The sequence below is a fragment of the Haliaeetus albicilla genome, chromosome 12 (assembly GCF_947461875.1).
Source record: "Haliaeetus albicilla chromosome 12, bHalAlb1.1, whole genome shotgun sequence".
NCBI lineage: Eukaryota > Metazoa > Chordata > Aves > Accipitriformes > Accipitridae > Haliaeetus > Haliaeetus albicilla.
The window spans coordinates 33,328,515-33,354,187 of NC_091494.1; the positions used below are offsets into that span (position 1 = coordinate 33,328,515).

The following is a 25,673-nucleotide window of genomic DNA, read 5'->3' on the forward strand; positions in this document are numbered from 1 at the left end:
TTCCTTTAAGCAATACAAAAACACACTCCGTTTGGATGACGTGCTTACCTATGAATTTTTCCACCGTCATTTCTCGAGTCACCAGATCCCCAAAGACTCCCTTCAGGTTACCGATGAGCCCCCCGACCTCCTGACTCTCTGTGAAGCTCTCCAGGATATTTCTGGCGGAGATGACACCTGGCTCCTGGCTCCCGCCTTCCTCCGGCTCCGACGCCGCTCCATCCATCTCGCCCAAAGCCATGCCCGAGGCCGGCCGTCAGCGCTCCCTGCAACAGCCGGGCAGAGTTAAGAGCCGGTGGGTCACGCCATCCCTCCCGCCGGGCGCGGAGCAGGGTACGCGAGGCAGAGGCGACCCCTCCCCGCCGCCGCTCGGACGGTCCCTCAGGCGACACCGCCGCTCCTCACACACGCCCCGCCCGCCGCCATGCGGCCCACCGCGCCCCTCCCCGGCGGCCGCCGCGGAGCGGAGGCCCGGCCCGGCCCTACCCTGCCTCCCCAGCCGTCCCACACAGCGGGCGGCTCTCGGAGGCGGCGGAGACGCCGGCGACAGCACCGGGGACGGCGAGCGAGGCCCTCAGCCCCCGCCCCGACACGACCCGGCAGCTCCCGCGCGCATTACCCTGGCAACCGCCGCTGCGCTCCCCGGGAGCCTGCCCCGCGCGCGCCGCCGGGCGCAACCTCCCGCCTACGGGGTGCCGCGCGGGACGAAAGGATGCAGAGACGGCTGCGCTCCCGCGCGCGGCTCGGCTCCGCCCCGCTGCCGCAGGGCGGGCGGGCGGGCTGAGAGGACGGGCTGGCCGGGGCGGGGGCGGGGGGGGGCAGGCGGTTCCCGGCGTTTATTTGGGATCCTCTGGTCTGCCGGACCGGAGAGCCCGTGGCTGGCGTTTCTTCAGTCAGCTGGGAAACGCCCCTCTTCCTCTCGGCCGCGGCGCAGGCTCTGCCCGCGTCTCTGCTAGGCCGCCGCGCACAGAAACTCCCTCATGCCGGGAGGAACCGTCCTGAATCTGCCCCTCACGTCGTTCTGCACGGGTTGCCACAGGTGTGCGCGGAAGGCAACTGCGTTACGCCGTTCTCCATTACCTCCTCCATTGCCTACCCTACCCACGCCAAAACATTGAATTATATGGTTAAATTCGTTACCTAAATCTCGTAAAATTATGGCAACAAGGTTTGAATACTGAAAGCTACAGCTACAGAAAAAAAGGGAAAGTAAGCAAGTGGTCAGGCTCAAACAAATGGCTGCCCCCTCACAGCGGTTACTGTTGCTCATGCCAGATTCCTTCCCGTTAGCTTTCTCAGGAAGATACTCTGTCGTATTTCAGCCCAAGACGTACCACATCTCCATCCATGCTGCTTTTCCCACACACTTTATATTTTACCAGATAACAGCGCTAGTTTTCCACTTCTCTCTTGACACATTGCCAACGCTGGGAAACTAAAGTCGGGGTCTCAAGTAGACATTGACTAAGTCACCTCAGGTTACCTTTTTACTTAATAGAAAATAAACCTGAAAGATCAGACCAGCTGACACACTAAAATGGGTGCTCGTGGTGAGAGGAGTCACCAGAGGTGGTCATTCCACTCCATTGATTATAAAGGAAATTCAGGGAGACACTTCAGTCTGGTTAGAACATTAGGACAGGTAACTTCTCTTTCCCAGGATCCAGAAACTCCATCCACACCCTCATCTTCAGGCTCAAAATCGTTAAAGCAAACCACAATCACAAAATGCAGGTACAGCAAACACCTAGTTTCTGCAAGGCAAATGTTTTATTTGAGAAGTTCACATGTACTTTCCAATGTAATACATGTATTTTTGTTAACATTAATAAATACTAGTATGCATGCACTTTGCCGTTTTCTCAGACCTGGATCTTCTAGCTATCAGCTACGATTTCAACTGTATTCTAACTGTATTATTCCACTTCTCCGCTGTAATAATTGTATTAAGTGTTATAACCACACCGTGACAACTTCCCCTAATTGTAGCCCAAATTCAAAGGAAGTAAAAAATTTTAACTATTTGTATTTTATTTACAGAGAATGAAGTGCATTTTTTAAATCGTATCAATGACAACATCTAACTCTAAACTTTATGAAATGTTTATAGCACAGCAATTTAAAGTTGAAAAAAAAGTCTAAACATATTTGAGCATTTTTGAATATAGTATTTTATGTATTAGTCATGACAGCTGTCTGAAGCCTAAATACCTAAGTTCAGTAATTCTTATTCAAATCCTCTGATTCACATAAGCATTCATTGGACTGCACTTATATTTACTTTCTTTACCACTTTCTTCCATTAAAAAAAACATGGATCTGCTAATGTACTCTAGCTCACATTATATGCCAGTATCATTGTTGCAGTTTTCTCCCCAAATTCTCATTGCCTATGTTTTCTGTAAAAATAAAGCAGTTAGGAATATTAAAAAACATGATAAAGCCATCTAATTTGACACTGTTCCTTCAATAATCCAGCAGTGGCAGAACATATTAGCTTTGCCTACTGTACATTATTTTCTAAAATTGAAAATGCATCAAGCACCAACCAACACAGCAGCAACAGATGCTTTCTTGTCATCAAGACACTAAGCCTCCCTCCCACTTTTTGCTCTCTTTGTAAAAAGGTAATTAAATGTTACTATCATAGCATAACACACTAAAATATCATACTAAAACTAAGATATGCTATTATCAATAAATCACTGTTTTATATCAATAAACATACTGCTAATTCTCGCTTATGAGTGAAGTGCATCACTCCATCTGTGACAAGTATCATACTAAAACTATGATATGTTATTATCAAACTTGCTTGGTAACAACCCACTTTCTGACCATACACTTAATTACCAAGGAACTACAGACATCCTTTTTTCCGAAATACCACTGTAATTTAATTTCTCATAGCAAGAAAAAAACAAAAGCATGTAAGTAAATTACATTAAATTAAAATAAATATTAGAAATGTTATTAATTATATATGCTTGCCAAGTGCAGTCCAAAGGGCCTTGTCTACTCTTTAAATCAAAAAGAGAATGTTTTCATTTTCAGATTCATAGAATCTGATTTAAATTTTGGATTAGGACACTTAATATGGGAAAGGAAAGACAACAGAAATATAAATGGGAAAGGGGATGGAAACAGAGACAGAAAACTAAAACATAACAAAAAAGGGAGACGTAAGGAACTAGTTACTACTTCCAGCACCACAATCCCACAACAGTAGGTCTCAGTAATGAACTGCTCATAGGGCAGCAGCAGAAGTGGCAGGATGCAAACAACTTTGGAAACACAGCAGCTATGAAGTGAGACTCTCTACGGAGAGTAAGGTTAGGCTACTGTCATGCTATTTTTCCAACCTAGTGGAGTCTTCCCAAACAATGCAGTCCCTTCCTTCAGCAGGGTATGAATCTGTGCTAGTAAACTAGTATATAAGTTAAAAATTACACAATCACTGTTAACATTTAGTGAGGCTCAAAAGTGTACTAAGCCTTTTACATGTCAGGTGTTTTACCATCAACATTAATTCCTAGTTTTAGTTCCTAATTACTTCTGATAGCCAGGGGCTGTTCATTACTAAGGGACTATGTCAGAATTTCTCAAACCTACCTGGTTACTTCAGAAGCTTTCTCATTACATTTAGGGTAGATCCCCTGTACCCCGTCCCAAAATGGTTCCAGTGGTTTATGTAATTAAAGAGCTGATACAATTTGTTTCGTTTCTCAAATCCTGGAGCTTTGGGTATTTTACTGTGATAGGCAGAGAAAAAAGAGCTGCTAAACCCACCAAACATTCCAGCAATGGCCAGTTCAAATTCTGAATGGCCATAGAAGGAAGCAGGGTCAAAGATAATTGGCCCAGAGTCGTCCTCAGCCACATTTCCTGCCCACAGGTCCCCATGCAGGAGAGCAGGAACAATTTCTACATCACAGAACATTTCAGGAATCTTTAGCTGAAAAAGCATGAACAAACACATAACAATTAAAGAGCGTTGAGGAAAATATTAAAATAAATAAATCACTGTAGTTTATGACTAAGCTGGTCAAATACTGCCTGTTTTCAGTCCTCATGGAGTGCTTTTGAAGTTGATGGCTACAAGCATAAACCTGAACTGTAAGCCAGTAATAAATGTTCTTGATTGTTCTTGACAAAGCTTACCAAATCATTTCATTCACAGTCTCTTATTAACATCTAGTATTAATGTATTGTTTCTAGACATGGATAGTGTTGGCTGTCACAAGAAATATAAATTTCATTTAAATGAAAAGGTTTCATTAGCAAAAACGGCAGCAGTAAACATCTGTACCAATTAACCAGAATTAAGGAACAAATTTGTGATGTAGAGCTTGCAGAAGAATAAATTCCTGGCTGTTTCCTAAGTACTGCCTGGAGTGTGACCTGAACCACAGTCTCAGCTGTAAGCCTAGGCCAAATAAAAAAAAAAATTTAAAAAAATCTGCCTGGGCAGCAGAATCTTACCTACTTTGTAACATCAAGTTCTTAGATAGGATTTACCATCTTATTGTTATTAGCTGGATTCTAAGAAATACATTTCAGTGCTGAACTACAGGTTTATTTTCTATTTTTCTATTAAAAAACTGAAAGAGCAACATGAATTCTTTTCAGCTGACAATGTTGCTGGACCAGCTGTGAAGCTAGTCCAGTTACTACTGTTCATTAAAAGCTATGTAAATCTCTTCTAAAACACTTTTCAAATTCCAGTGATACATATTTTCTAATATTCTAAAAATCACATTTAAGACATGGTTCATACTTTTAGCTGTGACCAAAGTTCTCTGGCTTCTCTGTCTCCATAATCTTTTTCAATCAAATCCAACTGAGCTTGGAGTCGGTGACGAATGAAGAACGAAGGCCAATCACTCTGCCATTCATTCACCTAGAAAATATGATAGAGAGGTTCGTAATAAACAATTTTACCATATACACGGTCAGCATTAATAATACATAGATATCAAGTTAAAATGTTCAATGCTGACACAATGGCCTAGACAACGTTAGTATGACCTACGCACAGTGTTATTAGAGATTTCATTGATTGTTCTTTTGGGAGTGATGCTCTCTTCCATGCTTAGGTGGGGCTGTCTTTAACATGAGATCTAAGTTGAGGTTCTGGCTGTTTCCATTCATTCAAATTTTCTTAATGTATTTTAGAGGAAGAGCTTCTGTGAGATCATTTCAGTTGTTCCATATTATATTCCAAAAATCTTTGGAAATGCAAAAGCATTCGTTCATTTTTATTGGGTAATGTGTTTCTAATTCGATTAAAAGTTGTACTTGTAGCAAAGAGTTTGAGACATTGCAAGTTCATTCGGTTAAATAGCAGAATGAAATTCTACCATGTGCAGAGCCAGCAAATGACTGATTTTTCTCTGAGAGCCCTTTCCAATGTCTTATGTGATGTGTTACATGATGAGGCTCTCTAAAAGCAGTGGATTTTGCCATTTAAGATCCATATAGTAGGGGTTTAGAAAAACAAAACCAAGACATGGTATCTGAAGGGATACTTATTTTATTAAGTATCACCAAGCTAAAGAACCACCACAATTTCAAATTCTTATTCGATTCACTGTGTCTACATGCATTGTAGCAAGCCACACACGTTGAATAGTGATCATATTCCCTTCACTGTCAGGTCAGAATGAAACAGTGAAAGCAGAACTGTGATCATAATGAAACAAGCTTTTGTATAAGGAATTTATAGAATCATATGAGTGCACGTTAGCTTTCACAGACATGGAACATACCTGTGGTATATAACCACAGCAAGTGGCTGTATGGAATCCAAACTTATCCACATACTGAGACTCAGAGTGACCTGCTCCTTTACCTAAGAAACAAAAAAAATATTGGGAGTTTTGAGATCCTTACACAGTAAAGTTTGCAAACACAGAACTAGATTTCAGAGAACAAGCATACAAAATAATTTTAAGCACTTATTTCATGGTCACAACCCTCTCTAAAGATGGAAGGAAGTCTCTTAAACTTGAAAATACTGAATGGAAATGGAGGCACAATTAGTCATGGTTAGTGACTTTTCTTTGGATAAATGAGTTAGACATTCAGGAACAGAGTCCAGATACCAGATTCACAATCTACTGTTCTGACACTTGAACATGTTGTCATTAAACTTTGCTTATTTTTGATTCATAGATTATTTGTGGCCTGCTAGTAATTTGGTCTTCACTCAAAAATAATGGATTATAATATGTCCAGCACTAAGTCTCGAATCTGGTCCATCCCTGAAGTCATGGGAAAAACACAGAAACAGACTGGTGGTTCACATTTTAATACCAACAACTCTAGAAGAATAATTTGTTGTATAGCTTCCTTTTTTTTTTTTCTCCCCATTTATGCCTGAATCCACTTTCCAAACAATGATGGAAGGTGTTTTCATTGAAGTCAACAGAAACTGGATCATGACCTTACACTGCTGAATTAGTTATCTCCAAGGAGCAGCAAGTGTTGTATATTTTGCTACATATTTGAGTTCAAAAAAGTAATCCGCAACATCTTTAAAGGGGAACTTAATTATGTGTTTACTATCTGGGACCATATTCTGTAATAAGCTAATTGTCTAAACCAACAGTAAACAAAAAAAGAGGTTGTCTGTATGGTCAAGAACATTTTAGGAGAATGATGGTAGATGAGGCTGAAAGGTTTATTAAACTGTCCTTATCTTGACCCATGAGCCTTTTGTTATATTTTCTCCCCCCTGTCCAGCTGAGAAGGGGAAGTGATAGAGCGGCTTTGGTGGGCATCTGGCATCCAGCCAGGGTCAACCCACCACAAACTGACACTGAAAAAGACAACTAGTCCAAATTTTCAGTTTGACTTATGAAATGTCAAAAGCTCTAACTATCAAATATTAGCACTATTTCTTACTAAAATTCAGTATCTGCATAATATTATACAACAAAGTATATACAAAATGAAAAATTAAAAATAAATTAATTTAGTTTTGTCAAGGTTAAAATGATATGTTTAGAAATTATAATAGCAATTACAGCTCCTGTGTATATCACATACATTTTACAAGTGTGGCATAGGGACAGGAGGGACATATCTCATGAAACAGTGTCCCAGTATTGAATTTACTAATCATTAAAATTATAATGCAATATTGTACCACAGCCAAATTAATTACTTCATTTTTGGTTTAGTACATGATATCAATACTCTACCAACTGTGTTTCCTTCCTTTCTCAATTTCTCTCCAAGTTTCTGGTTATAAAGATGAAGATCTGCTATCTGGTCTCCAAGCTTTGAAGAATATCTGTAGGATCAAAAAACAAAACGAAACTGAAACAAGAGAAGTGAATGAAATATTACAGGGAAAAAAGAATCTCAATTAAATATGACCAAGTATATTTTTGGCAAATATAGAACCTTAATCAACTTCTCAAGTATGTAACAGGGAGCAAATGACTAGACAACAGCTCTGAAGAAATGGGTTGTAACAGACAATAAAAAGAACGTAAGTCAATGCTCTTGCAAGAAAGGTAAACAGAACACAAGGTTGTATAAACAGGAGCATAGAGTGCAGAAGGATCAAGCAATCCTCCTTATCAGCTCCACATTAGTAAGCAGAGAATAGAACATGGTATCTACTTTTGGGCCTCATACTTCGAGATCGGCTGAACAGCAATAAGAATAGTAAGTCTAAAAAGAAGCCATAGGCAAGGATTGAGTTGAGATTGCTTAATGCAGAAGACAGACAACTAAAAAGCAGTTAAAATATTGCAGATATCTGAACAGGAACTGCAAGGATGGAAACTAATTTCTTCTCCATGTCCAGAATGGGTAGGAAATAATGGGTTTAAAATTGCAGCCAAGAGGACTGAGGTTAGACATTAGAAAAATCTTTCCTAGGAACGGTTGGATGGACTGGAATAGACTGTTTGGGGACGCTGTGGAATTGTCATTATTCTCCCAATAAAAATAGATAGGTTCGACAAACTGCCAGAAGAGCCACAGGCATTACTGTGTTCCCATAGAGGCCCGAAATGAAACAGTTAACTCCTGAAAGCCTATGTTCAGGAGCCTATGACTCCTGAATTCCATATTCAGGTTGGTTGATGGATGAAACGGAACTTAATGTTATCCATCTAGTTAACCATTTAGTTCTTCCTCACCTTAGTGCCTTTGACCTTGTTGATTGACTTCAATCATACTTGAAGATTATATTTAGAGAAGCAGAGGTTTCAAAGACATAAGAAGCCTACAAGTTTAAAGAAAACTGACAGGCTGGGAAAGGAAACTCAAATGAAAAATCTCATGAGGGAAAGATGGGCTAAACTCAGCCATTATCACATTCACTTTAGTAGCATCTCAGCACATGTGGACCAGCATACAAAGCTCTAGGCTAGCAATAGCATGCCATTTCTATTGCAGGTAGAGGGTCAGAGAAGAGCAAAATATGCAGAAGGAGTGTATACACACACATATATAGATACATATATGTATTTTTTTAATATGTACACATACAAACAAATATGGATCTTGACAGACACAAGCTCTATCTCTGAGAGAATAGAGAGGTTCTTCTCAAAGTTTTCTGACTGACTGTAAGATAAGAAAATATGCCTCAAAACATAGAAAAAAGAAGAAGAGATGTACAGACATACTTGTTGAGGTGCTTCATCTTTAGGTACTCCATGACAAACATTGCTCCTCCTCCAGGTAGGTCAATTATTTTAATGGGCTGAGGCACTCTCACAATATTGGTTTTCTGAATAGCTTCCAAACTTGCCATTTCCCCTTCAAACATTTTTCTAGCCTGTCAAGAAATGAGAATATCCTTAGGCTAAACTATGGATGTCTGCAACAAGTACTTTGGAAAAAAACAGCCTTGTTTACAAAGTTACAAGGAGTTAATTCATCTTGATAAAAGAATGTAGCTGCAGCAAGGTTTCAGTCCACACAGGGAGACTCGAGTACCTTAATTCCAACTTCTTTTTTTCCCAAATTCATTCCAGGGTAGTAGGATACATCACATTTCATCATGATTTCCAGCTGCTTAAGGAGATACCAAACTACACAGCTGTAACAATGAGGATAATACCCAAGACCTCCTCCTTCAAAACCACATAAGACCACTACTAAATGAAGTAAAAGATTGAATCCTTAAACTGGTTTTCCTTTCCATGCAGGTCAATCAGATGGAGACGACAGTAAATATGAAGCCTGTATTCTGCATTTTTGAAGTAAAGATGCTGTTCTTCACAGCAGTTTTAGGATGCGTTTGATATTGATAAAGCAAATTTCTGATGCACTGTGGTGTTACAAAAAGCAATTGAGTATTCATTTAGTAATAGAAAAGTCAAGAGCTTGGCCTGAAAAATTGCAAGAATCTTACTCCCAGAAATACAAAAAGCCATGGGGAAGTTTGAAACCTCTGTAGCTTTAAAAATAATACATGAGTTTTAGCACTGGCACCCTGTTTCCTCCCTCTTTCCCTCCCTCCCACTATTCTATCCTCCCAACTGAAACATGAAAAGGAATGCAGTGAATGCAAATTCAGCTTTAGGCTTTTCCAAACTCTGAGTACTACAATAACAGCTCTGTACTTAACCCCCTTTTTACATATTGTAATGTCAATTCCTGTTGAGGGTTATCACACTGCATTACACCTCATTTTGCATGAACCAAACCTCCTACGTTAATACTTGATATAAAATAGACTACAGCTTTTAAAAGAAAACTGAAAGAAAAACTCCGTTAGAAGTCAGCCTGAAAATGCAGAACTCTAAACTATTAACAATTGGGTGCTTTTAAAATAAAAAGCTCTCTACATGCAATAATATTAGTAGATAAATATCTGCTAGCATTAACCTGAGGTTTGTGGTTGATTTTAACAAATACTCGTCCACTGTCTGTTTCATAACCTTGGCTTTGGCTAATGTATCCTCCTCCCGAGCTTCCAAACGCCTTCAGAACGGAAGTTTTCAATTCTGTTTTCAGGATTTTTTCCATGGTAATTTCCAGGCTGCTGCAGCTGCTTTCAGCTAAATCCACTGCAAAACAAGATTAAAGGTTTGGGTCCTTCTTTCACTGTCACTGTGCTATGAGGTAAAGGGCCACCCACCAAATAAAAAAAAAAAAAAAAAAAAGAAAAATAGCAGCCAAAAAAAAAAAAAAGGCAAACCCAGAGATGTTTCAAAATGCTTTGTTTTCCATAGGCTTTTGTAGCTATACATGAAAAAAAAAAATCTTCAGAAATATTTGCTAGAATAAAATTGAGAGGTGTGTCCTGGGTCCTCTCTCAACTGTGCTGAGAGCTGCTGGTATTTGTAGTTTGGACCCGTTTTTCTTTTCTAAGCTCTGCGACCGCATTGTAGAAGCGGTCATTTTTAAACCAATCCACTAGAGGGAGTCTAAGTGCAACAATACAAATTGCGCACATGAGTTGTATTGTCGTTATTTACGATACGAAAAACAATGTTGCAGTCCATAAGGATGAAATTAAATCATGCTGCTGACCATAAGTCAGCCACCAGAAATATGTGGAAAGGTTGGTGGGTTTTTTTCTCTGTTTGTAGTTGCTTTGTGTGGACTGGAATTCTGTTGTCATCACTGAGACCTTTAGAACGCTTTCCCTTCTTGGGACATAATTGGATCTCTTGTAAGAGAGAGACCAAAGATTTTTATTGCCTGAAAGTGTCCTCCAGTCAGTGAGATAGTAGGGTGCTCAGGGCTGTACATTATAAAGTGAACATTTATAGTAAAAGCATCAAGTTGGTAATAAAGAAATTTAGGATACTGTTCCTATATGCTTCTCCAGATTTAACATGATCTTTAGGATGTTATTTCACCTTTTTATCTCCTTTCACAATCTGACACACAGGAAGAAGATCCCTTGGGTACTGCTGAATTTAATCACTTCATACTTGCAAAGTGCACTGACGCCCTCAGGTATAAAATGTTAAACCTTTAAAACATGTTATCATAACCCAGATCCTACAATATCTGTTTTAATAAAGTCTGTATAAAGATAACATATTTGGTTAGGTGGCTACGACCAACTGCTAGCACATTACAATCTGTGGAAAAGGCTGCAGTTCTTGTTCTCACTTGGAGCAGCAATGCCTACCATCTCCCCAGGGAATTTCTGGATTTTGTTGCCACTGTTGCACTGTGCTTTCATGCATTTCTCTCTCTTTTCACTACTATTTGTTTCCATTGATTCATATAAGCTATTTGGTTTTGACAGAGAAAGGAATGATTACTGGACAAATACTAGCTTCATTTAGGTAGGCTTTTCACTACATTCACAAATGGTTCCAGTCCTACATGGAGTGAAAAATACTGGTATAGTACAAGTTATTTCTCAAACAAGTATTTCTCAGAACATAGCTCCTTATGGTACACAGAGGAGCTGGAACATAGCAGACCTCAAAGGGACAAACTGGCTAAGGAGGAACTTTTCTAACATCCAGAATTATCTAAGCAGGACATTGCTTACAGAGTAAGAGCACAAGCTGGAAAAGTGTAGCTCATGACCTGGAATCGGAAACAGTAATTCAAATACAGAAGAGTATTCAAGAATAGCAAGAAGCCCCATTCAAGGTTACGTATCATGGTTGGACATTTGCATTGTATGTCTAAAGTAACCACTGACTGCTTTGGCAATCCTTCTACAAAGTCCAGCTGTAATATTTTATAACCATCTGTCGTGGGTTAACCCCAGCCAGCAACTAAGCGCCACTCACTCCTCCCTGCTCCCAGTGGGATGGGGAGGAGAATTGGGAAAAAAAGTAAAACACGTGGGTTGAGATAAGAACAGCTTAATAACTAAAATTACAATAAAATAATAATACAAATATAATAACAATAATAATTGTAATGAAAAGGAATATAACAAAAAGAGAGAAATTAGACCCAAGAAAAGACAAGTGATGCACAATGCAGTTGGCTCACCACCCACTGACCAATGCCCAAGCAGCGATCCACCCCCTCAGCCAACTCCTCCCAGTTTATATACCGAGCATGATGTTCTATGCTGTAGAATATCCCTTTGGCTAGTTCGGGTGAGCTGTCCTGGCCATGCTTCTTCCCAGCTTCTTGTGCACCTGCTTGCTTGCAGAGCATGGGAAGCTGAAAAATCCTTAAGTTAGGATAAGTGCTACTTAACAACAACTAAAACATCAGTGTGTTATCAACATTATTCTCGCACTAAATCCAAAACACACTGTACCAGCAACTAGGAAGAAAATTAACTCTATCCCAGCTGAAACTAGGACACCATCACATCACTGATATACTAACTGTAAAATAGATTATTCACAAAATAGAGCTACAGAAAATAATGCTGGGGAGAGGTAGAGAAGAGTCTGCACTTACTGTAGGAGTCTTAAGTATTTTGTCCATATACTCCCATGGAGCATTTCTGCCTAGAAAATGAGCCACAGCTACTAAAGCAAACAACTGTGCCTGGACCAAATAAAGCTTGAAGCGTAAGTGCTCAGCATGTACATTAAATCACAGTAAACCAGTGCACATGCACTCAAAACAACTTGATTATACCTGTAGATCTTGGACAGTTTGAGGCAGTTAGTTAATATGACTCATCTGACCGATTTATATAGTGAAAATGCCAAGCAATTTGAACTTCAGGATGTATGAAGCCCTGAAAAGTACCCTACTATTAGAACAATGGTCTCCAACTGCTGAAAGGAGGGAATCATACGCTCAGTTGCAATGGAGCACCTGGGGAGAGGATTAAAGTTTTCTGGCAACAAAATAAATTAAAATGAGCAGGTACCCTTATTTCTGCATAGTGAAAGATACCCTAATTCATTTTTCTATTAACCTGTTAAGGGAAAAAAAACCCCAAAGCCCCCCAAAACCAAACCAAACAATATTACTACTGAACCCAAAATTTTTACAGTCTAGTAGGCCATGGACTTCTGTCCTACAATTACCAGTGAAGATACCAATAGTTACTGACTGTAACACTTCTTTCAGCATTCTGACATTTTATTTTTGGTTAAACCAGAAACAGGACTGTGTTAATCCAAATATATTGCATCACTGACATAGTAGCCAAGATAGGAAAGCCTTCTGTTTGCTTCCACATTGGATTGATATTTAATTAGTAATGCACAGGTGAAAGGCCTGGTTTCCTAACATTTTTGTTCACATTGTTTCCAGTCAAGCAACTTCGAACAATATCATTTCAAACTCTGGAAGTAAAACAACTCAAATGCATCCCAGATGGGCTCAAAGGAATAGAGTGCTTGAAAAACCCACGTCAATGAATCCTCCTACCACAAACAATTCAGCACCATGGCCAGGTCACAAAGGAAAATATTAATTGCATCAGAGAGATATGAGAAGATGGTGAGGAATTACAAAGAACTATTTATGTGAGTGTTGTTTGGCTCCTGGTTTGAGTCCTATCCTCAGGGTTATGCTTGTAGTGGAGTTTGTAACTGTTTCATTTCCCAGCTCTTTTCTTCTTGTTTTGCTCACAAATGCTGCTATTTGTTTTCAAAGACTGTCCAGAAGACAGATATCCCCATGCATACCAATGAAGAAAAAGATTGTTCACTTCTCCTTTGTGAGTAACAGTATCTAAAGAATCACAGTAAAACAAAGAAGCTGTATAGAATAGTGTAAGCCAAGAGCAAGAAAAGACTTTTCATCATAAAAACCTCCTTGCCTTTGACAGAAGTTATAGTTTCTCAGTAAAGAACTATCCAAGGACAAATAATTCAGAGCTCCTTTAATCCTATAGATCTGATCTTCAGCATAACTGCACAGGCTGTAGCTCTGTATATAATATCAACCATGTCTTGGGAGATTTTAGTGAATTCTTTTCAGATTTCATTTTAAAATGTGTTGAAAAGTAATTTAATATTATTTTACAAAGAAAAATAATAAAGCTATTGTGATTCTGGTGTGGCTTAGTTACCAGAAATACACTTTCCCATTAAATCTTTTGTCACAGTCAGTGCCTACTGTACAAGCTAATTATATACCACTTCCCACCTGCTTTCACTTCTGCTAGAACAGCGCAGCATCAGTTAAAATCACCAGATGTATTTTGGAATAGCAGTGAAGATGAAAAGCAGGAAAACAGTGCTAGAGTGCAACATTCATATCTGCAGGCAGTTTTTGCAGATGGCAGCAGTCCATGAGAATGAAAACAACAACAAAAAAATCATACTGAAATGCAGGGTACATAAAAACTATAAGCAATTCAGCAAAAATACAGATTCTTGCAGAGAGGTTCAAACTGGATGTATTTTCACAATCAGGACAGTCAAGCCCATAGAGGCTGTGCAGCCTCCATCCTTGGACAGTTTCAAGACCAGACAAAGACCTAAGTAACCTGGCCTGTCCTCACAGCTCATCCTGCTTTAAGCAGGAAGATTGAACTAAGTGACCTCCTGAGGTCTGTCCCAACCTGAATTTTCCTATGATCCTAACCATTGAGTCCAGATTTCCAAGTCTCCCTTCCCCTAGCTCCTCTCCAAGGCAGAAGCTTATGTTATTAAAATTACGCATAATCATATCCCAACCCACTAATTAATTCTCTAAGGAATTAATTTCAAAATTTAGTTTAAGAAAAAAGATATAGAGAGATCTGGTTTTAAAAATATTAAAAATAAATGCCTTGAGATGCTTTAGTCTACATATGCCACACGTATATTGTGATCCATCTTGAGAAAAGCCTTAGAAACATCATGATAGGATATTACAATTTTTTACAATATTCAAATACATGAACACTGTATATTTAAGAAAAATTCAGTGGTTCTTTAATCCTTTTTCCTTGTCCAAACAGGAGTGGAAAGTCAGCAAAATTATAATACAAAACCAGGAAATACAGAATGAGAGCATGGGTACAAGGAAACACGCTCACCAGATTTAGAATGTATGGACGGAGCCAAGAGGGAGGAATATATGAGAAGGAAAAGCAGAACACATTAGCTTTAAACTGTAAGAGAAAGAGATAAAGAATACCAAAGGCATGCCTAGAACACACAATGCAACAAATTGATCAAAGAGGAGAATTCTAAGAGCAGTGCAGAACTATACAACATGTAAGGGAAAAACAAAAATTACCTTATAGAACTGCAGCAATTTCTCCTTAAGGGTCCACCAGCAGCCTGCCTTCAGAAGAGAAGAGTTCATCCCCTTCTCCATTCCCTGGTTCAACTGCTGTCTACAAGAACTCAAAACCAAGGGATCCATGGTACAGTAGAGCTCACCATTACATTCCATTTGTATTCCTCCCTACACCCCTTCCATTTTAATCGCAGCACAAAATAGCTTTGAAAAAGTGAGCATAATATCCCTTAAATTAAAGCTCTAAATACAATTGTTTCTATTTACCTAACTTGCATAACAACAAAATTTTCATTCAATCACAAAAATATTTTGATTCAGTTCTATTAGGAAAAGGTGATCTTTAAAGACTTACCGTTGATCACTCAAGTCTATGACTGACTGACAGAAAATCCACCTTTATCTCACTTTTTCACTTTCTAATGATAAAAAAGTATTTAGGTATTTTAGCAAAATAAACATGCTGATTTGTTGAAGATTTGCAACAGAATGACCTTGTTAAATAACATCTAACTTTATTATGATCGCATATGGAAATAAACAGTTAAGGGATCTAACCAGATTGACTGCTTGCTAAAATTCCACAGCATTTCTTCAATCAGCTGCACTAAGCAGCGTTAAGTTTGGGTGAATGGTGTAAGGATATGGGCACAGACATAACATTCCATCAACAACATCCAAACAGCTGGTACAACACATAAAGTTTGAAGGCACAGATAGGACATCAAATGATACTGTAACTGAACAACATGTAAATTTTATTCAGTGACACACTGCTCCAGATTAAAATCCGTGACCATGTTCCCATCAACACCTTTGATGACCATAATTGTCTAACGAACTAGGGACCTTTAACAGGTTAGAGCAAGTAGCTCCCCAGAATGAATGCAAGCTGTAAAGTTTTAATTCAGAGAACAGAGACAACAATAATCAACTGGGAAACTTTTTATTTAAGAAACAAGGTAAAAGTAAAAGCTATTCTACCAAGCAAGGCTTTAAAACTTTTTGTAGCAAAAGTTAAACAGCCAGTGAGAAGAGTAGTAGAATTAAGGAGAAAGCTATATCAAGTGATAAGTCTTCTCTAAACTTGCTTCCAATTTGTATAAATAACTGCAAAAACAGCAACCAAAAACCCCTCAGTAATCTGCCAATACCCAGTGAAAAAACATTTTTAATTAATTGAAGTCATTCCCAAACACTCAAAATGCATGTTAGGAATCATGCATCTCTCTCACCTACCTGGTACGCTTGCACTGAAATATCATTACCAGCCTACATCAAAAAGAGTACAATTTTAGTATTACCATCTTGCAGGTACAAGAAATAGCTACTCTGCAAAGCTATCCTTAAAGAACTTCTGACAGTCATGCAGAGCTGCTGTTTTGTGAGTTACATTTTAACTTCCTTTGGTTTCATGCCTCTTATCCCAAGAGCTACAAAGTGCACTTAGTGGGGACTGAAGAAAAATGTTAGCTTATGGCACCTGTAGTCTAAACTACAGAAAATTTATGTGAAGCCTGTACCATGACCAGATGGCATTATCCTATGGGCAATGATGACAGTCAAAAAGTACATCCTCTGTTTGGATTAGTGAGAGTACATCTTCACAGGATGTGTACACGTAAAGTGTCTTACCTGAAAAGAATGCACACTGTTGGACAAAAGCACAATCCGAAAGAGAAGAGCACGCTAGTTCTGGTGAAAACAAAATTGCTGTAGGTAAGAGCCCACTGACTGGCAAGCACAGAACACCCTACAAGAATGCCATGAGGCACCAAAATGCACGTGCCAGAAAAAATTATAAGCATTTTCACACAGCTCTGTAACAGAACAGGAAGCAGTCTTCATCCAGTAGAATCACATTAGCATAATGAATAACAAGTCCAAATAATTTTTCACAGTTCCCATTATATAATTTTCGTGTTGACTTTCAAAATATTTTGTTAACATTGTTCTCATGCACATAACTGGACATGAAGAGCTGAAAGAGTCTGAGCAATCTATCGTAAAGGGGGGGGGGAATAGCAAAAAGCAATAAGCAACTTTTTTAGCCATCTCCTCAGTAACTGAGAAAAGCAATTTTCCATTTCACAAACACTTCTCTAATGTCTTCCATTAGGGTGCAAATGCAAACCCTGGTATTTCTCTACTCTGAAGCACAATTGGTCCCTAAGAAAGAACTTCTACCAAATCATTTACACGTGAGTGCTTGATTTGTACTACCTTGCCTAGTCTCAAGCATACAATGCTTTCTTGACACTGACAGATCTTTTGTGCAACTGAATAAATTCCTTCCTTAGATACTTCCCTCATAAAAGTTACTCCCAACTATCCTAAAAAGGGGTGACTATGTTACACTTGGTATTCAGCAGGACTCACTGATTCTAGGTCTTTAACTGTGCAACAAGGTCAAGGGTCTTGTAGCTTTTTTTAACATTACTACTGCTGTAGTTGCACCGCCAGGTATGGGGTTTTCCAAGCAACATAGGAAGTATTCTGCTTAAGCAGCAAGTCACTTTATAAGGTTTCTCATAATGTTTAGAGAAGACCCTCTGTACCCTGTACCAAAATGGTTCCAATGGTTCATGTAGTGAAAAAGCTGATAAAGCTTTAGGCGTTTCTCAAACCCTGCAGCTTTGGGGATTTTACTGTGATAAGCAGAGTAAAAAGAACTGCTGAAGCCACCAAACATCCCAGCTATTGCAAGCTCATACTCTGAATGGCCGTAGAAAGAAGCAGGATCGAAGATAATTGGACCAGAATCATCCTCAGCTACATTTCCTCCCCAGAGATCTCCATGCAGGAGAGCAGGAACAATTTCTACATCACAGAACAAACTGGGTATCTTCAGCTGCAGGGGGAAAAAAGCACGACATGTAACTACCACATTTTAAGGTGAATGATTGTAGAGTTTTATCTGCATACATGCAGAGCATGAATTGAAACTTCTTAAAAGCTAGTTAAAAAAACAAAAACACAACTTGAAACAGCATAGGACCTAGTGAATAAAGATGCTGAGAAAATCGAGAGGATTTCTATTTTTCATAAAAGCCAGTAACTGAAGAATAGTCATCCAAATGTCTTTTAGCAAGAAAATAAAAAAAGAAAGACTGCATTCAGTGCTGCAATATTGACCAGTTTTAATAACATAACAACCACCCACTTCATCATTAGAAGGCTCAGGGATCTCTCACCAACCTTGAAGAGATTTCTACAAAGTAGTACCCAAATAGCTAATACTGCAGTACTTAATCAGATACAAACCTTAAATGAATAGATAATGGGCAGAACAGTACTGCTCATATACATTTCTCATCATGACCATGTTACAGGGAATGAGAAATGTGAACTTGATCTAGTATTTCCCAAACAGTAAGGCAAAGTGCTATTTGGCACACATTCACTTCGGAATATTAGCATAGGGTGATGTGGCAAAAGCCATTATACCTTAGAATAAAGGGCATTTTAATCCCTAAAAGCTGGAGTCTCTTACCAAGAGAACCTGGAGCATACCAACAAACAGGAACTTTGTTTTATGAAAAGAAAATCTAAACAACTGATACCTAGCTATCACTACAATGAGAACCAAGAGAACTTCTCCTACCTGAAGTTGTGCCCAAAGTTCTCTTGCTTCCCTGTCTCCTGAATTCTTTTCGATCATGTCCATCTGAGGCTGGATTCTTTGCTTGGCAAAGAAAGTCACCCAGTCATTCTGCCAGTCATTCACCTGAAGGAACAGCATTGCAGATGTCAGTTCTGCACCATGCAAAAGACAAATTTTCTTCTTTTTCAAATAAAACTTTGGAGGATTATATAGCCTTTGTGCTGATACCATCCAGGACAGCAAATGCTACCACTTAATAGAGTATTATCTTAAAATTAATCTTAAATTATCTTAAAATTAGGGGAATAAATTTTCTCTAAGTGATAAAATCCAAGAATTCAAAGAGCTATGAATGTCCAATGCAGCTGGAAGTGCTGTCCAAAGCACTACTTTCCTTAGCAGGCTCCACAGAAATAAATTAATTTCCATTATGATAATTTTGGCCCTTTGTGTCACTGAAGGGAAAATAAGATAAACTTAAAATTCTATCAGTCTGATGAAGTACAACCTACCTGTGGAAGATAGCCACAGCAGGTAACTGTATGAAAGCCAAATTGATCCACAAACTGGACTTCCATTTGCCCTTGACCTTTACCTTTCAAACCAAAGACAAAAAATCCAATACTAATGACAAGATTCTAAGCATCTACATTGCAAAGGGACCTTAAAAACTACACAAGGGTACAATGCTGCTTCTACTGAGAATAAAAAAAATTGCACCTTAATACTCTTTTTGTTACAATGGTCGTTACTGTTGGGTTTTAAGTTTAAAGCTTGATATAAAGCAGCTATATTATAACCTTCATAATCATATTTTGAGGGAGCATATCTCCTCTGATACCACGTCCTTGCAGAAACTGTGGTGTGGGATCCCAAGGGTCCCAAATAAATGTTTTGCTTACAGAGATCCAAACAGAGCAAACAAAAGCAAAAAGAAGGCCCCCTGTCTGGGGGTTTTGTCCAAATCTATTTTCATAGTATCTTTAGTAGAAGAAGACAAACTTATCCTGAAATAACAAAAGCTATTTTAACCATTTTGTAGATTATTATTAACTAGGTTAAATATGCAAACAGCTGTGTACGGTACCAACTGTGCTCTCTTCTTTCTTCAGCTTCTCTCCAAGTTGCTGGTTATGAAGGTGGAGATCAGCCAGTTGTGTTCCAAGCTTTGCTGAATGTCTAAGAAACAAAAGCATTCTTAGCAACACCGACACATGAATGAATCCAGTTCTTGGTATTCCAGGAATTAATTGAAAAGATTTATCAAGCAAGTAAAAGAAGTTCTGCATCTCTAACAAAGTACATTTTCAAAATATTCCTGTTATAAACACCTCTTCTTTCTATAAAGATTATGTATTAACGTAGAACAAGATGTACTTACATGGTTGTTTCTGACAACACTATTAAAAGTGAAAGTGAGCAGCAATCATAAATTTAATAACAATGAGAAACCATCAACTCTAATTTCTGTGTGATATCACTTCTACATGAATTTTCAGTATGGAATCTGTAAGAAAAGCATAACAACATGTTATGCTTTTTTTTTTTTTTTTTTTTTTTTGGCAAATTGTCTTTGGGAAATAGAGCCAAACAAGACTCATCCTCTTCCTTATATCTCTGCCTCTCTGTCTTTGGCTTCTCCTCTCTAAAAGGCCTAGAAGATGGAAGAGTCAGGTGGGGTTTATTTATTTATCTATTTTTAATAAAAGCTTATCCTCTACACAGTTCAGAAAACTCTTGCAGTAATTACAAACAACTCTTACAGCTAGCTGCCTCCCATGTTAACAAAAGTATATTCCTCTTCCTGTCTTTGACCTCTCACATCTTTCCCTGTTCTCAAGGCACTGTCATTTAAGGCAAAGTTATTTCTTCATTTTGTCCCTGTTAACACAGATTGTAGCTATCCCGTGAAATTTGTATGCCAAATGTTGCATTTGCACACTTTTCATATCAATCGGCCCAAACACAGGATTTCTCCTCTTTCTCTTGGAGCTCACTGGGGGCTCTTCATGATTTAGAAATTCTGCAGACGAGCAGGATGAGGGATAAGACCTGAAGTTGGCTGCAGAATTTCTGAGACTGGGATGAGAAATTGGTCATGCCCACCTCCCTAATGGAACCAGACAGAAGTATTCATCATATTTGAATTTACTTAAGCGTTTGCCACAGAGGAGGGCCAAAAGTTTGAAACTATCAGAATCAAGGTGAGGGTTGTAAAAATACTGAAATTAGGATGCATTCATTTGGGAAATGCCTCTGCATAATTTCTTGACTAGCAATATTAAACATTGGTTCTTATACCAAAGGCAAGTACAGGTAAAACAAAACAGGTGATCAGGTAGGTAATTCTCCTGACTGTAAAAAGGAACCTTACTGTAAAAATCACTAATTACTTACAAAACCCCAAACAAAACCAAAACTAAAGAAAAACCACACTCACTTCTTGATGTATGATCTATTTGCTAGGTGAAGAATTATTAAGTATTTTACACAGTTCTCAGTTGCGTAACTTCCCAAACGTATCTTGACTTGCTTAAAAAAAAAAAAAAAATTTCTCTCCGAAAACAAGTGATTTAATTGTCATAATAGTCAAAATTTCTGGCTAAAGGAAGCAAGGATAGTACTGTGGTTTACCTGTTTAAGCCTCTCATTTCCAAATGTTCCATCACAAACAGAGTATTGCCCCCAGGCAGGTCTATAACTTTAATGGGTTTAGGCACTTTTATCGTCTGTGTTTTCAAGATGGCTTCCAAACTTGCCATTTCTCCCTCAAACATTCTTCTAGCCTGTCAAATATTAAAGGAAAGCATTAGTCTCTATGATCACCAGTTCTAGGTAAACAAAGCTCTTTCACAAAACCAATGAAGGCTGTAAATGTTAAACAAAAACCTTGGAGCAAGTGGTAACTGCACATACAAGATACAGATAGATCCACACCACCAGACTTGACAGTAATTTTACAATTACAGAAACTTCACTTCATAAACCGACTCCGCGGAAATGACTTAGGTTCTAGCATTCTCTGTAATTGTAAAAATAACTTCGAAAGTCTGTTTACAATTGAAGGAGTGCAAACTGCATACATGTAAAATGTAAGCAATATTTTATTAATAGATTATGCAGCAAATGTCTAGAAAGCTATGTGCAATATACATCATCAGTTGAGAGACTAGAAGAATGGTGCTGACATTCATAGTCTTCATGACTTCCTTAACACAGATTGCTTAGTAATGGAGCCGATCTTCAAAATAACTAATTGGCAGTCACAGAATGATTTTCCCTGGCCTGTTTGTTTTGCCTCATGGGGGGGGGGGGGGAGAATATCAATGGTAGCAACCAAATGCCCCTTACCACACTTGCACACAGAAGCCTTTAGAACCCAAGCCACTACCAACTGCTTTTGCTTTGATGATATTCTGAATTTAGGACCTATTTATGCAACTGTTGTCCATATTGAGTAAAATCTGTTCTCTTTAGTTGCTCCATTGACATCAGTGACACTAGCCACATTAAAAAATGCTACTCTAAAAGAGTTAGGCAGAGATTGCAGGAAAGGGTATTTGGGAAACCTATGGTATCTGCTAAAAGCAAAAGCAAGTTAACATAATCAATAAAACAGAAACAGAATACTAGCCCTTTAATACTGATACAAGAAACATGGTCAAAGGACAATTTGCAATACACATTGACTAAAAATTCTAAAGCCTACAGGAGATCAGGAATGAAGAACTGCTCAATTACTGAGCTATAGCTTTGTTCAGAGGTAATCGTAAATTCCGTATCTCTAAAGCACCATATTAGGTTAAAGTCAGCTGTTAACTTTCATAGAGTAAAACCCACAGTGTTTTCTAAAGGAACTGCTGATATACACCCACTGCTGCACACACAGCATAGCATTATAATACAGTTTGGCAAAGTTTGCTTTAATCAGCACTCAGAATCCACACACACGCAAAAGCATAGAAAATGAAATGATTACTGTATAGAAAATCTATCCAGATCTTTTTTTCTAAGCCCTATCTTCTAGCTAGCTGGACTGTATACTTAAATACACATTAAACAAAGGCCTAAGCGGAAGGCTATGTTGCTATCAATTCATACTACTTTCAGTCTAATGTAAAGCAGGATAACCTTTCTGTATTTTCCCATGTTACCACCTCAGTGCATACATCCAGCTGCGCAGACAAATTTGGAATAGATATAGTTGCATGCATTTGTTTGCTATTAAAGGCAAATACAAGTTCTGACTTCTATTCTTCCACTGAAGCTATTCATTTGACAGACACATGCATAGAGAACCTTTAAAGTAAATTCCACCTGATCTCTGCTTTTGCAAATAAGGATGCCATACAGGTATGCTGCATTATACTTATCTCTATCAAATGCAGAGATCTACTTTCTACAGTAGCTGGTACCAGGTATTGAAAGAACAAAGCAGAAAATCTTGAACAACAATTGTGGAAAATATCATTTATTGAGAAAAGCTCCTTCTTATGTGCAGGGAATTACTGGTTTCATTACAACAAAGAAAGAGGCATACCCTCAGTAGATAATTTTATACCTTCTAGGTTGCTCCAGACACTTTCACAGCATATGTAGCCACAGTGATACCACCATTACCCCAGCCATAACTGACAACAGCGTACCACTGCACTGCATGCCCTAGACAAATAATACTGATACCGCAACAGCATTCCACCACAAATGCTGCTTCCCATCCCAGTGCCTACTCCCACCGCAGCCTCCCCATCCCCGGGCACCCCTGCCACAAACCGGGCCCCAGACCCACAGCAGCTGCCAGCCAGAGCCTCGCAGGGCAGAAGCTGCCATACGAACCCGACCTCTAACCCGGCAGCAGGCCACCTCCCTGACACCGGCAGTCGAAATTTTACTGCCTGAGGCCAGCTGGCAAACCTCACTCCATCAAGAGGCCGGGACCGGCTGAGGCCAACCCGCCTCCCATCTCCTCAGCACGACCACCCTCACAGCTGCCTCCTCTCCCCGACCCACCCCGGGGCCCGCCACACGCACCCCACCCTCGACCCCTACCCCCCCCACACCTCCGCCTTGGAGTTGTTCTTCACGTACACCCGGCCGCGGTCCGTGTCGTAGCTCTGGCCCTGGCTGATGCAGCCGCCCCCCGAGTGGCCGGTCGGCCGGAGCACCGCGGTGCCCAGCTCCCGCCTCAGCGCGTCCTCCATGCTGCCTGCTGGGGCCAACGCGGCACTGCGCCTGCGCGAGGCGGCTGCGCCTGCGCGGCGCCGCTAACGGGGCGCGGGCTGGCGGGACTGGCAAAATGGCGGCGGCGGCGGCAGAGGCGGAGGGGGAGAGGTTGGCTAGTGGTCTGGGTGCTGCTGTGGGTACAGCTGGCGATAGGGACTGGCCAAGGGCGAGAGCTTGGTTGTAGGTGCTGGGGAGCGCCCCGTAGGGAGTCGCTTATTCCCGTGTGGGGGAGGGAGAAGCGTAAAATCGCTTCTCAGAGACAGACGGAGAGGAGTGGAGTGCTGGGCTGCCGCGGCCTGGCCTCAGGGCCTCGGGGGAGTGAGGCGCTTGCGGCTCCTGAGGAGGTGAAGAGGCTTCCCCTCCGCGTTGCCTCCCACTGCTGTACCCGGGCAGCCGCACCGGGGAGAGTCCCTCGGCCCGGTGGGGTTGGGCAGGATGCTAAATAATGCCAGCCAAAATCCCACCTCTGCTGGAACGTGTTTTGTACTGCAGGGAGCCTGTAAATATGCTTTTGTTTGAACTCATTTCCCTTGGGTGTGTGGTGACTTCTTTCCTACTGTAGATGCAGAGGATGCCCACGTCATGGAAAAGATGTTGCAGTAGAGCGATATATGTAACAAAGGCAATGGATAGTAATTTTTAAATATTTGGATTTAATTTGCTTTCTGGGCATTATAAAGGTACATGCTCAAATTCATTCTGTTCTTCAACAATAAGAACATCTTGCTGTTATTGGGTACTGGCCAGTGTAGGTCTGAAGTAAATTAATACGTTCTTTCCCATTAGAATTTGTTACATATTTAGCAAGTAACTTCTTATTTAAAATACAAATTTCTAAGTGTAGAAACTGGCAGAGTTCCTACTGATCTTCTACTTATTTCTTTGTTAGTACAAGGTTGTGTACTTTAATTTTCTACTATTTTCTTAAATGTCTGTGGTCTTACTGGTTACAATCACTAATTCATCTTTTGTTATTCCTGACTAGCTCCCTATTCACGGTACTGACTGTCTTGCTTGGGGTTTTCAAGAGTATTACTGTGCTGCCTACATAATTTAAATGCCTACGGATATACATCTGTTTCTATATAGTAGTTTATGCAAATAGCAGTTAAGGTTAATTTAGAGTTATGAATGTATACTTTCAAATTTTAAATTGGATTTTGCTTTAGACATTTTCTTTTGGGGATTTAATGCAGGCAGATTACAGCTTAGAGTCCTCTAATAGTTCCTGTGGAGCAGCAAAACAGCAAAGGATGGAGGTTCTCTATTTCCAGAAGTCTATGTACCTTTCCTTTTCAAGAGTTGCTATACAGCTTTCATCTTTTTTGGTTTTTATCTGAACTTTGTTCATGTAGAAGCTGATATTTTTAATTTAGCAGGATTTCTGGGTTTACAGCAGTCCCGGCAGACTTGCCATAAATATTTTTGCTAGGCTTCTACATTTCTGACTATTTCTACAGAGCCTGGACAAATTATCAATGTGCTGTGTTTTCACCAAATCCAAACCTTGTGAGATCTATTAGACTTAGGAGGTGTGCTGCACAATCCTTGTGTGTGTGCAGCATGTATTTACTTTCTTGGAAAGCACTTGATGGGTGAACATAGTCGGGAGCCAATGAGGTACACATTTTGTGCACGAGAAATTTGACATCTTTCATTTGTCAGTTTTAGTGCATGTACCAAGACTATTCGTGTGGCAGATTTGTAACAGAAGCAGTGCTTTTTAGATGCACACGTTCATTATCAGTCT

General features: G+C 39.6%; 3 protein-coding genes across 7 annotated transcripts in view; all 3 read right to left on the reverse strand.

Annotated features, from left to right (window-relative positions):
• The window catches only part of TBCD (tubulin folding cofactor D), a 131,570-nt gene extending 130,822 nt beyond the window's left edge, over positions 1 to 748 (reverse strand). For 2 of the 3 annotated variants that reach the window (XM_069798914.1, XM_069798912.1), the window contains exons 1-2: positions 620 to 748; positions 49 to 266 (exon numbers count right to left, since the gene is read on the reverse strand). In XM_069798914.1, the coding sequence (XP_069655015.1) occupies positions 49 to 241 (193 nt within the window). In that variant the 5' untranslated portion in view covers positions 242 to 266; positions 620 to 748. The other variant, XM_069798913.1, reaches the window with a different exon arrangement.
• A 1,003-nt stretch (positions 749 to 1,751) lies between these two features.
• Positions 1,752 to 15,880, reverse strand: FN3K (fructosamine 3 kinase). Of its 3 annotated transcripts, none has more exons than XM_069798922.1 (6): positions 15,094 to 15,880; positions 8,649 to 8,800; positions 7,206 to 7,297; positions 5,769 to 5,851; positions 4,778 to 4,900; positions 1,752 to 3,955 (listed from the first exon to the last, which is right to left on the reverse strand). In XM_069798922.1, exons 1-6 carry the CDS (start codon positions 15,250 to 15,252, stop codon positions 3,617 to 3,619), a joined length of 948 nt encoding a protein of 315 aa, XP_069655023.1. In that variant the 5' UTR covers positions 15,253 to 15,880; the 3' UTR covers positions 1,752 to 3,616. The 3 variants fall into 3 exon arrangements, with proteins under 3 accessions (XP_069655023.1, XP_009917599.1, XP_069655024.1); XM_009919297.2 differs by lacking the exon at positions 15,094 to 15,880 and adding an exon at positions 9,856 to 11,426; XM_069798923.1 differs by lacking the exon at positions 15,094 to 15,880 and adding an exon at positions 9,909 to 10,050.
• A 146-nt stretch (positions 15,881 to 16,026) lies between these two features.
• Positions 16,027 to 23,925, reverse strand: LOC104318152 (ketosamine-3-kinase). Its single transcript, XM_069798924.1, has 6 exons — positions 23,761 to 23,925; positions 21,335 to 21,486; positions 19,788 to 19,879; positions 19,213 to 19,295; positions 18,701 to 18,823; positions 16,027 to 17,947 (listed from the first exon to the last, which is right to left on the reverse strand). Exons 1-6 carry the CDS (start codon positions 23,899 to 23,901, stop codon positions 17,609 to 17,611), a joined length of 930 nt encoding a protein of 309 aa, XP_069655025.1. The 5' UTR covers positions 23,902 to 23,925; the 3' UTR covers positions 16,027 to 17,608.
• Positions 23,926 to 25,673: the final 1,748 nt, after the last annotated feature.